We start from the raw sequence: 16,155 nt of genomic DNA on the forward strand, positions 1-16,155 counted from the left end.
ACAGCCTAGATGTCCCTCAGTCCAAGAATGGATAAAGAAACTGTGGTGCATTTACACTATGGAATACTACTCAGCTATTAAAAACAAGGAATCCTGAAATTTGCTGGCAAATGGTTGGAACTAGAAACGATCATCCTGAGTGAGTTAACCCAGACCCAGAAAGATACACATGGTGTATGCTCACTTATAATCAGACACTAGCCCAACAGAGATGGCCCATGAAAGTCTTCACTTAGCCAGAGATTGGGCTAGATACTGGGACTTCCTATTGGGACTCTAGGTGAGAGAGGTAAGGAAGAATGGGGAAATAGAAGGATCCAGAGGGTCCTAGAAACCTATAAGAACACCATTAAGGCTGGTGGATCTGGACCCAGGCAGGTCAGCTCAAACTACTGTACTAACCAAGGACAATGCATGCAGTAAACCTAGAACCCCTACCCAGATCGAGCCAATGGACAACACATTCTCCACAATTGTGTGGAGAGCTGGGACTGACTGGGACATGAACTCTGGTGCCCACCATTTGACCACTTCTCCGTGGTGGAGACACTCAGAGGAAGAGTAAAGCAGGCTACCAGGAAGAGACCTGATAAACTGTGATCTTATAGTGGGGGATGAGGTCCCCTTCTGTCACAGACCTAGAGGAGGGGAATAGGATGGAGGAAGGAAAGGGGGGAAACGGGAAGATACAAGTGAGGGGATAACAATTGAGATGTAATATGAATAGATTACTTTAAAATAAAAAAAAACCCTATATTTAACAAATGGAAACTAATTTATCTCAAGAGTAATCCAAATTAATAAGTTTTAAGTAAATGTGCACCATATTTTGAATTGAAGCATGAATCCAGGGCTGTTCCTTTTGGCATAACTTTTCCAGTGATATTGTTTAACTGCACAGTAGGATAGCACTTCTAGGCTAATGCTTGTAGCATGATTATTCACATAATATTCCAGGGGCTGTTTCTGGAAAGATATTTGAGAACTATTTCTTAGAGTTTTTTCACTCTTTCTATATTCAGATCGCATTTTAAAAATGCCTCCTACAGAGCTGGACACATGCCTTTGAGTTCGAGGCCAGCCTGGTCTACAAAGTGAGTCCAGCCAAGGCTACACAGAGAAACCCTGTCTCCAAAGACAGAAACAAAAGCAACAACAACAACAAAAAATGCCTCCTAGAAGTCATCACCAAGCCTTACTAATTTATTATTTCTAAAAAATGACCTGCCTTTTCAGAGGAGTTTGGAGCCTTGTTTTGTCCCCTGCTGCCTGTTTATTTTTCTGTTAGATGTAAACTGCATCTGACCAAAGAGATTCTCTTCAGCAGCAGTAGAATTGCTTGTGGCCAGAGTGGTTTTGCGGATCTAATTTTATAGGGCCTTTCTCCTCTTTTGTCAGTATTTCAGCTGTAGACGTTTGGTTATTGAATACTTTGTTAAATGGGAATTTCTTATATGACTTTTCCTGGGCACCAACAGACCAAAGAAAAGAATGCATCTATCTCTGGCTTGGTGAACCAGTGGGCTTACTGGGGTTACTTAATAGCATGAGAAACTCATAAAAGTAGCTACCCCACTATGAAGTCTCACTTTTAGCATTTTCAATTATGAGAAGCGGCACCAGTAAAGATTCAGTGCCCTTTGTCACCCTCATCCTCTATTCTGTAGCACCCTCCAGAACCATGTGTAGCTGGAGCAGGGCTCAGGTGAGCATGGAATGTTAGTAGCCTCATTAGCATCACCACAGGCATAGCTATAAGCTGTGTCCTGCTTATTTGGTTGCTGTGGCTCTAAGCCAAGAACTTCTGTCGGTCATCACAGCCACTCTGTTTCATGAGTGCTTGTGTTTGTCATGTACAAGAACGAGCTGCACAGTCCACAGTGTCCCATGACACATTACATTAGTCAGGAAGCAGAAAGAGATGAGTGCTGGTGTTCTTGAATGTCTGTAGGATGGTGTCACCACATTCAGGGTAGGTCTTTTCTGACCAGTTAAACTTTCCTGGAAATACTCTCAAGATGAACCCAAAGATATATATTTCCATGGTATTTATAAATCCTATCAAACAGATATAAGTGTTAACTGTCAAGGTAGCTTCCAAAATTACATCTTAAGGAGCTGCTAAGGAAAATCATGAAGCTTGTGGGATACCACAGAACTGATTGCAGCTAATAAGATGAAACCATAGGAGACAAGGGTTGTGCAGGGAATTAAGATTAAAAACAACAAACTATGAAGGATGTTTATAGCTTGTCTGTGGAATGCTGATAAAATTTCAGATTGGCATTTGGGAAATGAGTAAGGAGATACATACTTAGTTCTCAAGCGTAGTGTGTTGCTATTTTAACATTCTATTTGAAGTCTTTCTATATCAGGGAATATTTCCATGGAGGTAACTTCGTGGCAAATGTTGTTAGTTGTGCTGGCGTTCTTGACTCTCAGCTGGTGAGAGCTTTCAGCCAGTCTCCAGGATGATGGGCGTCTTCCCCTCCTCCCTGTAGCTTTTTGTTATGTGCTACCTCACAGCGGTGCTTGCATTAGCACGTGTCTTAATTCCATACTTTGTAACTTCTACTCCAAAAGTTTGTCCTGTTTATATTTTGATATAATATTTTGTGGTGTCCAGAGTTTGTGGTGTACTGAAAAATGTTTTAGAATCTGAATTCATCTAATAACTTAGAGTTTCCATGAAATATCTAAACAAGTTATAAAGATGCATGACTTGATATTAAATATATATTTAAAACATAGGCAAAAATTTGTTTAGTTGAGTGAACTCAGTGCTTCTTTGTGTGACTCCTATTTCTGACTTGTGAACTAGAAAGCATGGCATCCTGCTGATAAGAGAATGGTGCTCTGTCTTAAGTATGCTTACGTTCTCTTCTGTTGGTGTCTTGTTCATGTTAGAACTTTAAAAAAGAAGGCATTATGTGTATCATTTATACATCAAACATACCAAATTCACATATGTAGATAAAAAGTATAAAACTTCATTTAACTTATATATAATATGTAAAATAAATCTATATTTGGTGGTGTTTGAAAAACTGATATCAAATCCACAAAAAACACTGGTCCTAGCTTTATCTCTGTGACAGGGAGCTCTTACGAAGAACATAAAGGGTGCATGCTTTAACGTCCCTGAAGCTGCTTTATAGAGTAGGAGTTGGATAACATAATTATATGAGCCCAAAGTCATTTCAGTCATTGAAGCCTCACATCTATAAATATTGTATCATTAAAAAAAAAAGACATAAGGTTTTATAATAGTACTATTAACGTACTTGTATTTACTTCTCTATTTTTCACTAATGAGGAAGAAAGTCTTATTCTTTATATCATGTTAGTGGTAGGAAATAACTGGATGAAAGCTTTATGTGATGTATATATTCTTTACTTAAAATATTTTTAATGAACTTGGGCAGAAATTCATGAATCACTCCTCCTACCATTGATTTTGTTTGTTTTGGCAGGAGAGGGACTTTGCTTGTTTGTTTACTTTTGTGAGACAAGGTCTTCTGTAGCACAAATTGGGTTGGAGTTCATCTTGTAACCTAAGCTGGCCTTGAACTCACAGTGTCCTCCTGCCTCAGTCATGTAACTACTTAGATTACTTGATGAGCCAAAATATCTTTATCTTTCTTTATTTTTTGAGATTAATATAATTAGAACATTTGTCCCTTCCTTTTTCTTCCCCCAAACCCTCCCAGAACCCCTCCTTGCTCTTTCAAATTCATGGCCTCTTCTTTTATTGTGTGTGTGTGTGTGTGTGTGTGTGAGTGTATGTGCGTGCCTGTGTGCGTGTGTGTACATATACATTCCTAAATATGACCAGTTGGTATACCTGTCCCTTGAGAAGACTGTTTCTCCTGCTCTCAGCAACCCTCCGTTTCCTGTGTTCTTTGTGGAGTTCTGTGAGCGAATGGGCTTTTTCTGTCTACTTTGGCATGCCCTTTGGTGTCATCCTTGTTTAGCTCATGTTCAGGCAGGCGTGTTGGTGAGACTTTATGAGTGTGGTTTCTGGCATTACTAGGAGACAGAGTCTCAGCAGACTCCCTGATCTTCTGGTTCTTAAAATATTTCTGTTGCCCTTCTGCCATGTTCCCGTAACCGTTAGGTGTGGAGTGGTTTGCTGATGTAGTTATTGGGACTAGGCTTCGTCACTCTGCATTGTGATCAGCTGTAGTGTTCTGTCGTTGCAAAGCCAAGTTTCCTTGATGAAGGGTGAAAACCACACTTCCCTCTGGGTCTAAGGACAGATGTTTAGATTGTTAGCGGTTGTGCTGGTTTAGCAGTGGTTGTGGATTCTCGTATAGTATCCATGACTTCACAACACTGAACAATTAGCGAGGATTCCAGTCCCAGGCATGGTTTCCCTCTTTTTGATCAGGTCATTAGTCCACTTAGCTATTGGTTACCGCTAAGGTCTGCATGTCACTACTGCATCCTTAGGATTACTGTGCCATGCTGGTGATTGTTGTTGTTCATAGTGTCATAACTGAGTAGAACTGTGGGTGGGTGGGTTGGTTGGTTGGTTGGTTTGTAGAAAGGTGAGACATAGATGTTTGGGTCAGAAAATTGTTTACAGATAAAAGTTACTTGAAGGATTTTTATCTACTTCATACTTTTCTGGACTCAGTACCTGCCACATACCTCTAAGACTAGGATAGTGTGTATTTGAGAACAGAAAACTATTGATTTGAATTTTTTTTGAGTTTCGGCAATAAATTTAATATAATACAGCTTACAGAAATGGGTAAAAGTGCTTCCTGGGCAAACATGAGTACCTGAGTGGATAGAATCCTGAGCACCACATACAAAGTCATGCTGTGGGTGGCAGACAAGTAGATCCTGGGAACATGCTGGCCAGCCATCCTAGCTCAATGAGACTGTTCTCCAAGAATAAGGACAGCAGAATGGAAGACACCCAACATCCCCCCTGGCCTCTGCATGTGCATGCACCCCATATTCATATGTTATGCACTTACAGCACACATGCGTACGCATGAAATTTAATGTTGCAGTTAAGATCAAACAGTTTTATTTATGCTTCAATTTTTTTATCTTTCTGTTTTATAAGGACAATTAGTAAAGTTTCAATTAGCATTGTGCTATTTAGGGGTAGACGGCACTGGAGAAAAGAGAGAAAAGTACTGGTTGAATCAATAGCAGTGGAATGCTAATTTTAGTCTTTTCATTAATTATATGAGCTTAAAGGATATCCTTTCCTAGGAAAAGGTACTGTAGCCCGATGTTTATAACCTAGTCATAAAATAAGTTTGACAGTTATCAGCAGTACAAAATATGCTAAAATACTGCCTTGGTTGTCATATTTAAAAATATAATTAACAGTGATAATACTTAATGGCTTTTCTTTCATACTCATTGTTCAAATTGGTAAAACGAAAGTTTATGGTTAATGGGAAAAGAGAACTAAATTTGTTTCTTAAGACAATATATTTTATTTTCAAATTTAAGGAAATCAGAATAATAATACTTTAAATACTTGTATATAAAATAAAAATCAATGAACTGTGTGAAAAGAAATTAGGTAATTGTTAGGAATTTATTCTTTCATTTCAATAATACAAGCTGGATTTTACGAGCTTTTGAATATTTCTGATAACTATTCCAACTGGAATGTATAATTATATCTATCTAATTGGACTTAGCTGATTTAATTTTCAGTAGTTGGATCTGCTTTGCTCAAAACATTTCACTGGGATTGTCTCATAACTTTGGGAAGCAAAGATCAAAGACTATTGAGTTTTACTGTATTGCATATTTTAATGCAGAATATTTATGTACTAAGAGAAATATACTTTGTCATGTGAAGTAAGTAGAGCTGATGTTTTAAATTAAGTACAGCAGTTTAGAGAGATGCATATTGTATAAATGTAGGGCTCACAGGCATGTCTTTTATTAAGGCTAGCTTGTTTAAAATATTTACAGGAAAACTACTTTGGAGAAGATGACATGTATATGGATTTTGAAGAGGTTATTTCAAGTCCTGTTTTATCACTGTCAACATCCTCCAGTTCTGGGTGGACCGCTGTTGGAATGGACAATGACAAAAGGGAAAATGAAAGTTCAGCCAAGTCAATTCATCCACTTGCTTTGCGTCCCTGGGATATTACCGTACTTGTTAATTTGTATAAAGTTCATGGACGTCTTCCTGTGGTAAGTGTCTGGCTTATATTGTGATATCTGTCTAGCATAGGAAGCTGTATATTTGTGCTTTGGTAAACCTACGTAAGAAAAACTTAAACCCAAGAGCTTCTAAAGTTGTCTATGTTTTTCTTCATTATATAATTATTTGATCATCAAGGATTTTTACTTCTTTTTGTTGTTTTCATTTAAACTCCTTCTTGTCCTGTGTAACTTTAGAACATTTTGCTATGATGTTGTAGTAACCTAGTGGATATTCTAGAACATGGCAAACTAGTTTGGTGTGCATTCTTACTACATAGCACTGAGCTCCCCCACCCACCACCCACCCACCAAGCCCACTTGGCCAAGCCAAGGTTCAGGCTTGGCCTTAGAGGTTGGCTTGTGCTGTGGGTTTGGATTTAGTCTGGTTCTGCTTCACTTGAAGCTTGTCTTTGAACCTGTTGAGGCTTCCCTGGCCTGACATATTATCCCCAGAAGCCAGGGGCTTCAGACCCATGCAGGGATAGGGGACTCTGGAATGTTGTGTCGTAGACTGGCTCCAGGTCATACACCACCATTGCATAGCAGAAGTCATCTCTCTTTCTTATGTTGTTAAAAAGGGGACAGATTAATTAGTTTGGTCAGTATGCACTGGTATTCCCTTTGAAGAATAAAAATTTCTTAATCATGATAACTACTATTTTTGAACTTTGTGTGTTGATGGCGATGTTTTGTTTAACCCTAGCATGGAACTACTGATGGTCCTGAGTGCCCGACAGCATTCTTGGAAAGACTGTGTTTTGAAATGAAAAAGGGATTCAGGGAGACCATGCTGCAACTTGTCCTGTCACCCCTGAATGTGTTTGTCAGTGATAATTACCAGGTAATGACAAAGTGACATATGGTAAAGACAAAACAATGTCTAATAATGACTAATAAGTACCTGTGGGATCAAATCAGTGTTAGCTGCCATATGGGGTTTCTTTTAAAGTTAGATTTTTAATTTTACTATAGTGGTGTTTTATAAGTATGTTGTTTGTAGAGTTAATCTTTTTCTTTTGTGCTAGTCTTTATGTGATCCTAATCATGTTTTACTTCTATTGCTTTTAGAAATGGAATGAAATAGTGTATGACTTTCTGGTATGTTTATAGATGGCAAATGATTTCTATAAACCAGCATCATAAAACACATATAGTCAATGATTTAATTCTTATTCACCTAATGTATTTATACAATATCTTGAAAATTACTTTGTCATATTTTTTGGTTCTCTTTTGGAAGAGAACTAGTGGCACTAACCAAATGTAGATTTATTTTAATCCTGGATAGATTGCCACTTTAATTATTTTTTAAACATCAAACAGTTTTTATGGGTGCGTGTCACTACATAAATGAGTGATGCCAAAATATAAGTGGAATATAATGTAAGGCAAAAAATATTGAAAATAAGAAAGGCACATCTCCAGATCTTTAGTAGATAATCACTTACAATGAATTATGAGTAACTGATGACTTTATTTTAAAAGGGACAGCCATTTTCACTTTTTGTTTTAACTACAGCTGATTATATTTTTATTTGTGGACTTGCTAAGGATCCAGGCTTGCTTTAAACTTGTAATCTACTGCTTCTTGAGTGCCAAGGTTCTAGGAAAGAACCAACATGTATGGATAATTTATAGATTTTTATTTATTTATTTTAAAAATTTTTAGAAATTCTATTAAAAATAGGTTCTTCTTTCTTATAGTACATCCCAAACACAGTTTTCCCCTCCCTTTACTTCTCCCAGCAACCCACGACCTCCAACAGGCAGGTCCTCCAAGAGAGAACAGCCAAACAGGACAAAAGAAGATAGAATTAAGGCAAGGAAAAACCCTCCTATACTGGCTGGACAAGAAAACCCAAAAGGAGAAAGAGAGTTCCAAAAGCAGGCAAATAAGTCAGAGGAACACCTGTTCCCACAGCCAGGAGTCCCACAGAAACACCAAGATACCATCCATAACATACAGAGGACATGGTGCAGACCCACCCAGGACCCATGCTTGCCAATTCACTCTCTGTAAGCCCAGAGTAGTTGATTTGGTGGGCCATGTTCTCCTCATATCTTCCATTCCCTTTGACTCCTATAATCTTTCCTCCCCATCTTCTGAGGAGGGGTTCTGCAGGGGAGGGACATGATGGAGACCTCCAAGTTAGACTCTGTCTGCAGGATGTCTGGTTGTGGGTCTCTGCCCCTGCTCCCATCTGCTGTAGGAGGAAATCTTTCTGATGATGACTGGACAAGGTACCGATCTATGAGTATGGTAGAATATCATTAGGAATCATTTCATTATTTTATTCCAGGAATATTTGGTTCTACCCTGGGTCTCTGAACTATACAGTGTCTGGATCCTGGCCATCCAGGCAGTATAGGGCATGGGCTCTTTCTTATGGTGTGGGCCTCAAGATAAACCAGACATTTGGCTGGCCACTCCCACAAGCTCTGTGCCACCATTACCCTAGCAGGCAAGACAAATTCTAGTTGGGCTGGAGTCTAGGTTTCTCTTTCCATAACCCGTAGAGTACCTTCTTGTGCCAAAGAGTCTAGGGGTGAAGGCTCAGTGTCTGTACCAGCTCTGCCTCTCTGCATTCAATAAGCTGCAGGGATGTTGTCCTCATCAATGGGACTCTGCTGTCAGATTGTAACCCAGTCCTATCACTGGAAGCCTTGCCTGACTACAAAAGGTGGCCACTTCAGACTCTGTATCTTTCAATACTGGAGGACTTCACTGGTGTCACCCTCATAGATTCCAGGAAGTTTCCACTACACTAGGTTTCCACTTATTTGTAAAATTTTATTTTTTGTATTTGTATATTTGATGTACCTGAGATCATAATAGTAGAAAGTCTGTATTTAATAGGTGCTAGACAATGTTTTTATTTTTATCATAAAATGAGTTTTCCTTTTTTAAACTTTCAATTGAAATGATTACAGATCTTTAGGAGTAACAAAGATCCTAAAGGAAGGGTTCTGAATGTACCCCTCCACCCAAATTCATTTATAGTCAAACTTTTACATAATTATAGCTCAGCTTCAGACAGCATAGTGTGTTCATAGTTAGGCATCATGTTGTCACATGTATATTCACATCACTAGAAGAAAGAGACAGAACTGTCATTACAGAAACTTCATTTATTTAAAACTCTAGCTTGTTAAAGAATTTGAAAAAAACATGGACCCTCTTTTCTGTGATCAATGCGTTGCTACAGTTGGTTTGTATTCTGAGATATGTATTTGTGGAAAGGAAAGGAAAGCCATCTTAGTTTGTTTGTTTTGCCTTGAGGAAATTGATGAAAGGGGGTTATTACTTTCTTATTGGTGAATTCTAAGAATCTTAGACAAATTCCTATTTTTTCAGATTACCAAATCATGCTTCAACTTTTGATTACCACAAAAGGCTTTACTGGATTAAAAAAAAAATGTTGAGCTCAGTATGAAGTTTTACATTAACACATATTATTGAGGTATATATGAGTTTATAAGGAGCTGAAATTTTAAAATTGATTTAATTGAGAATTAGAAAAATAATTCATAGGAAGGAGATATGAAGGCAGTTATAGAAATCCTGTTGGTGATTTTGCTTCCTAGATTATTGAACTTCATATTTCTTTCCAAAGACAAGGGTAATGTATGCAAACTTCTAGAATTTCTTACCTTGCTCACATTCTGTTAGAGTAAGAGAGCTTTTGTTCATTTGTCTAGACTGTTGCTTTTGTGATAGGAAGCTTCATAATGTGACCCCCTCCCACGGGCCATTGATGAGCCATTCAGCCTGTCACTATTATTCTTGGAGGCATTACTCTTAACTCTGTGCTTTAAAGTAAAGGATCTGAAGTGCAGTATTTGTTGCTATGTACAATTATGAAGCAGCATACCTTTTTACTTCACAGTCTTTCTGACCGTGCTGCCTGTGTGAGTGAATGCGTGTGTGTATGCATGTTTGTGTGTATTAGTATAGGTCAAACCCAGTGCTTCCTGTGTGCTAGGCAACATTCCATCACTGAGCTAGGGTACATCTCCAGGCCTGTATGGTTATGTATTTTTTATGTTTTCTTTGAGACAGGGTTTCTCTGTGTAGCCTTGGCTGTCCTGGACTCTGTAGACCAGGCTGGCCTAGGACTCACAGAGATCTGTCTGCCTCTCTGAGTGCTGGGATTAAAGGTGTGTGCCACCATGCCTGGTTATGTATTATTACTAATGTTTTGTGAAGCCAGTGTATCAAGGCACACTTTGTTTTAGGATATAGTATGTCTTAGATACTTAATCTCAGCCAAAAGGCTTAAAACGATTCTGAATGTCTTAATTTTTCTCTAAAAGAAATTCTTTTCGGTAGTAAGTGTGTAAATCTGTGAGATAAAACTATCCTTTTATTCATAAAAGTAGTCTTTGAAATCTGTACTAATCTTGGTTCCTCCTTCCCTTTTCTTATCTTCTTAGTTTTATGGTCTTTTTTCAGTTTTCTTCTGTGTTTTGGTTTTTGTTATTTTAATTAATTTATTTATTAAGTATACAATGTTCTGCCTGCATGTATACCTGCATGCCAGAAGAGGGCATTAAATCACATTATAGATGGTTATGAGCCACCATGTAGTTGCTGGGACTTGAACTCAGAACCTCTGGCAGAGCAGTCAGTGCTCTTAACCTCTGAGCCATCTCTCCAGCTCCTGTGTTTTAGTGTTTTAATAGCATGATTCCCAGCCTCCCCACAAGATTGGCCTTTTGCATTCCCTGTCAGAATACTAACTTGTTTTCATTCATGTTACCCGTCTGAGATCTGCATACTTTCAGGATTTAGTATCTATTCTTATGGTGGGCCCCATGTCTAGATGTTGTAACACTCCAGCTGAACAAAAAAAGCCAAGATTAGTTCTGACATCTTACTTTCCAGAAAGAATAATTTTATTGTTCATATCCTCGGACAACAAAGCAATGAGAAATTAAAGTGTGCTTTCTTGGACTTCTTACCATCTTGTTGTTTTCAGCAGCGACCTCCTGTGGATGAAGCACTCAGAGAAGGTCACATCAATTTGTCAGGTCTCCAGCTGAGAGCACATGCCATGTTCTCAGCTGAAGGTCTTCCCTTAGGAAGTGACTCCTTAGAATATGCATGGCTCATTGATGTGCAGGCTGGAAGTCTTACAGCTAAAGTCTCAGCACCACAGGTAGGTTCTCACAGTGCTGTCTGCACAGGCTCATTCTCACAGTACTCTCTCCTACCATCTCTGTTTCTTAACTCTACCCTTTTTAAGAGTCCCTGTATGCCAGCCTGATGCTCATTGCATTCCAGTAATGCCATTGTAATGGGAGCTTCTCAACACTCAGAATTTAGCAACAGACAAATTACTGTTAAGTTTTATTTTTCTGAGCCATATATAATTGACTGGTACGTACCTCCATATAATACATGAATTTTAGACTTTTTGGGGAGGGGGACGATGTTCCAATATTGGAAGGCCAACTACTACTGTATTTTCCAGTGTATAAGATGACTGTGTGTAAAAGACGGCCCCCAACTTTTCCAATTAAGATACAGAGTTTGGAATATACTCACCATAGAAGCTACCCCTCTTCCAACTCACACCCTGTGCCGCAGACTCGGGCGTTTGTCTGTTTGTAGGCAGGGCACAGACAGCCAGTGCCAGCCTACACTGCCCCTTTAAGATGCGCTCCACACTCAGCTGCACAGCCCTCCAAGTCAGATGGGTGGGTTCTAGTGGAGAGCCAATCCATGCTCACGTTCTCCTCCTTCAGGTACAGGAAGATGTGTGCAGCTTGCTCCTCCCTGCCTCATATTCTCCACACAGAGCGGGAATTGGCCGCAGCACCCCTTGCTATATAAGCCAGACATATGAAGCAAGGGGAAGCGAGCTGCAGGCAAGTACCTGGTGTATAAGACTACCCCCGACTTTGGCACGAATTTTTTGGGGTTAAAAAGTCACCTTATATGCTGGAAAATATGGTAATTTTAGCTTTAATAATATTACTTACAGAGCATCACTTTGTATTTTTCTCCATCTTATGTGTTATGTGAAATCACATTATTTTAATTCATAGATGACTTTATGTTTATTGTGCTAAAATAAAATTTTTATAGTCTAATTGATGAAATTATGTATTTGGAGTGACATTCTGTGTACCAGTCTCAATACACTTACTGTTAACAACTCTAATGCATTATAAAATCAAGGGTGTCTTAGTGTCTGAATTATTCTGTTCACTTAAGCTATTACATAGACAGAATTGCTTTAGTCATCAAATATCTCGTTTTTTAAATCTGTAACTTGGCAGTATCATAAGTAATTAGAATTTTCAAAATTAAAGAGGATTTTAGGTGCCTTTTTGTGCAGTTACCTATAAGGTGGATCCAATTAGCTTTAGAAGAAGAGTAAAGGTACAACCTGTGATTTAAAACTTCAGAAGTTGCCAAAGTGGAGTTTTTAGTTCAAATTAGTTTTCATGTAACAATGTATTTTTACATTCACAAATAAAAAGCAACAAGCTTATAAATGATATCAAGATAGAAAACTATTGGCTAGCCAGTATTTACGAAGTAGCAGTTACATAATTTTGAGTTCTTTCAGGTCATGTTAGACTTCATGAGCTTTTGAATACTGAACACTTGTTTAGATTGCTAATCGTGTTATCACCCTGTTATTGTCTGTAGCTGGCATGTCTCTTGGAATGGGGACAGACATTTGTTTTCCATGTGGTATGTCGGGAGTATGAACTGGAAAGACCAAAGTCAGTAGTAATATGCCAACATGGAATTGATCGTCGGTTCTGTGAATCCAAGGTATGTTAACAGGTGTGCTGGCCGTACTGTAACCATTCACTCTTCTTTAGAAATGAGTCAGGCTTTGCTTTAAACAAATGGACATAGCCATGAAGTTAATTTTCAATTAATAACTTTGTAAATTCTTACTTATATAGTAGTTGTAAAATCATGCCACTATGAAAACAATTCACAAATATAAGAGTTTTGTATTAATTTACATTTTTTACTACTAAAATTCTGTCTTATTCACTGTTATACTGTCTACCCATTTGTAGTTTAGCTGTGCATATAGAGATTGAGAAATTGAAGCAATAAGACCACGTAAGTGCCTTATGTAACTCAATTCACACACTGTCCTGAAACTTACTGTCAGTATTGATTCCACAGATTATGTTCTTTTGAGAATACTGAGTTGCTTCCAGGTTAGACACCCCACAAGTGTCATGGAGTATAGATGGGAGCCTCTACAAACTGTTTACAGTGACATTGAAATGCATAGTGTCATGGTCACTATATGCCCTATGACAGGGTCCTTTGCCCCCTGTTTGGGAAGTATGCATGCCTCAGAAAACAGAAATCATGGCAGTTTCACACAAGAAAAGAAATCATAGTTGTGTGGCAAATAAGATGTTTCAATTGAATCATTCTTTTCCTAACAGTGCCTCCCTTTATGTTCTTGCTATGCAAATTGTATGTTACCTCACTAAAATTTTATGTTAAAAAAGCATTAATTCCCACAAAAAACAAACAGCAAAGTGTTTGCATTGTTACTAAAGGTTTTACTAGCCTGGCATAATTTATATGTGGTATATTCACTCTTTTAAGTTGTACAAGTTTTAACATGTGTGTGTAACATGTAACTAGCTGTATGCATGTGTGTAGCCATTAGCACAAGTACAGATATAGAACATTTCATATCTTGGATTTTTTTTTTCATCCAGTCCGCCCTTGCCCTGCACAGCTACTGATCTGTCTCTCTTTTCACTTCATACTGTTTTGTCTAGCTCCAGTGTAAGCTCTGGGTTATCGTTGTGTATGTGTGTGCATTTGATATGTGCCCGTGGATGCTCATGTGCCTCAGTTCTTGTTCAGTGGTCAGAGAACAGCTTTATAGACTCGGTCTCTCCTTCCACATTTATGTGAGTTCTGGAAGTTGAGTTTATATCAAGAGGCTTACGTCGGCAAGGCTTCTTACCTGCTGAGCCGTCTTGCAAGCCTCTGCTCTAATTTTTCCAAAGAGGAAATCCATCAGTATTGGGCATTGATTGCCCTGAAGAGCAACCATTTTTTCTTGTGCCTGTGCCACTAATGTGCCACACATGTTTTTTGCCCAGGCAATACTCACGCCTTCCTTTTCACCACTAAGTTCATTGAAGTGGGCGTATGTTTGTTTTCTTCCAACCCAAACACTGTCAGATCTACTTCAGAATCAAAGTGAAATGAAGTTTGTGTGTATTATTCTAAAAGTGAAAATATTTATAGTTGATTTCCTTGTGGATGGTATGAAAACATGCATGTGTGACAAATGTGTGCCTGTGCATGTGATTTTCACAGGGAAGTCTTATACTTGTAAATGATATGCAGCGTTATATTAAGCTTGTGATGCGTTTACTTCATCAGTTTACTTTGGCCTGTTTGAATCTCAGTAATAAGTAATAAATATTACATATACATTATATCTGCATATTGTATGAATTATAAATATATAATTATATAGTATAATATACAATATCTATTATAATATTACTGTATATAGCATAACATACATATAATATAGTCAGAGATTAAGAGATTTGCTACTTTTGAAATTGGTACATGGTTACATAAAGCTAGGTTTCTAGTGAGTTATTTTGATTTCTGATTATTTCAACTATCATAAAACAATGAAATTTAATTGAGAAAAATGTTATTTAACAAGAATTATACTTAAATGAGATTTGACTAAGTGTCAAAATAATGAATTCCTAGTTGCACTGTCCTCTTCTCTTCTAGTTGAGCTGTGCTCCTGGGCCTTGTCCGACGTCAGATGACTTAAAGTACACCATGACTCGTTTAGCAGTAGATGGAGCTGATATTTATATTGTGGAACATGGTTGTGCTACAAATATAAAGGTAACCGTTTGTTTATCTCTTAGCCAGGGTAGTTAACTTTCTTTTCACTAAAGTAAGTCTTTATATCTTGAAACATTTGTATGGTGTAATCTCATAGACTATTCCTGCTTTTACTCACGTCTCTTTTCTTGAGTGTTGTTTCTGTTAGTACTTCCCCCTCTTTTCCATGGTGAGTTACCATAACATTGATTCATGGCAAGATGTAAAGCAGCAGGTTGCATTTATGTTCATGGTATAGTATTTTTAAAAAGATAGTACTTTGAATTAACTAAAAACCTGGCTGCATGGCACACATCTATCCTCCTACTACTCCAATGGCGAGCTGGGAGGTAGAGACATGAGGACTGCCCAGAAGCTGGCAGGCCAGTTAGAATTGCCAAATAGCAGCAGAAATACGAGAGATCTTGCCTCAACAAGGTAGAAGGAGAGAACCAACTTCTGGAAGCTGTCTTCTGACTTCCACATGTGTTCCATGACACATGCTAATAGTGTGCTCTTCCTCCCTTCCTCCTGTCCCTCTCTCACTAAATAATTATGAGAAGCTTTTGCTTTGAATGTTATAGCAGGACTTCCTCAGACCCTCCAGCCATGTACTGAACACAGAGGCTTATTAGTATTTTAAAGCCTAGCCTTGCCTTGGCAGTCTCCCGACTACTCCACCCTGACTATTCCTGACTTGCTCTGCTCTGTTCTGTCCTGTATCCTCCATGTCCACTAGCGAAATCTCTGACTTCTTCTGCCAGAATCCGTCTCTCTGCCTGGAATCTGCCTTCCACTTCCTGACCAGATGTTGGCTCGCATTAGCGGGCAGCTTTTTATTAATGCCAATCACATACAATTCTAGATTGCCTCAGGCAGGTAAGGAAGGAACAAATACTTATAAAATATGAGACTGGTGACGGACCATATAAATAACAATACCAAGATCCTAGCTCTCTGCCAGTACGGAATTAACATTTGAATATACAAAGATATGCCTTCTCACAGTGCCCCCAACAGAGCGGCTGTTGGTTTTACCCATTTATATTTCTTTTTAGGCTTCTGAAAGCATCTGCTTACCACCTCTGCTTTACGGTTTT

General features: G+C 38.4%; 1 protein-coding gene across 8 annotated transcripts in view; it reads left to right on the forward strand.

The window, feature by feature from the left end:
• The window catches only part of BLTP1 (bridge-like lipid transfer protein family member 1), a 181,553-nt gene that overhangs the window by 49,481 nt on the left and 115,917 nt on the right, over positions 1 to 16,155 (forward strand). For 7 of the 8 annotated variants that reach the window (XM_084768626.1, XM_084768625.1, XM_084768630.1 and 4 more), the window contains exons 21-25: positions 5,953 to 6,180; positions 6,896 to 7,033; positions 11,172 to 11,351; positions 12,854 to 12,982; positions 14,957 to 15,076. In XM_084768626.1, coding sequence (XP_084624752.1) covers positions 5,953 to 6,180; positions 6,896 to 7,033; positions 11,172 to 11,351; positions 12,854 to 12,982; positions 14,957 to 15,076 — 795 coding nt within the window. The remainder of the gene's footprint in view (positions 1 to 5,952; positions 6,181 to 6,895; positions 7,034 to 11,171; positions 11,352 to 12,853; positions 12,983 to 14,956; positions 15,077 to 16,155) is intronic. The other variant, XM_084768627.1, reaches the window with a different exon arrangement.

The sequence above is a fragment of the Acomys minous genome (assembly GCF_964271855.1).
Source record: "Acomys minous genome assembly, chromosome: 19".
Taxonomy (NCBI): Eukaryota; Metazoa; Chordata; class Mammalia; order Rodentia; family Muridae; genus Acomys; species Acomys minous.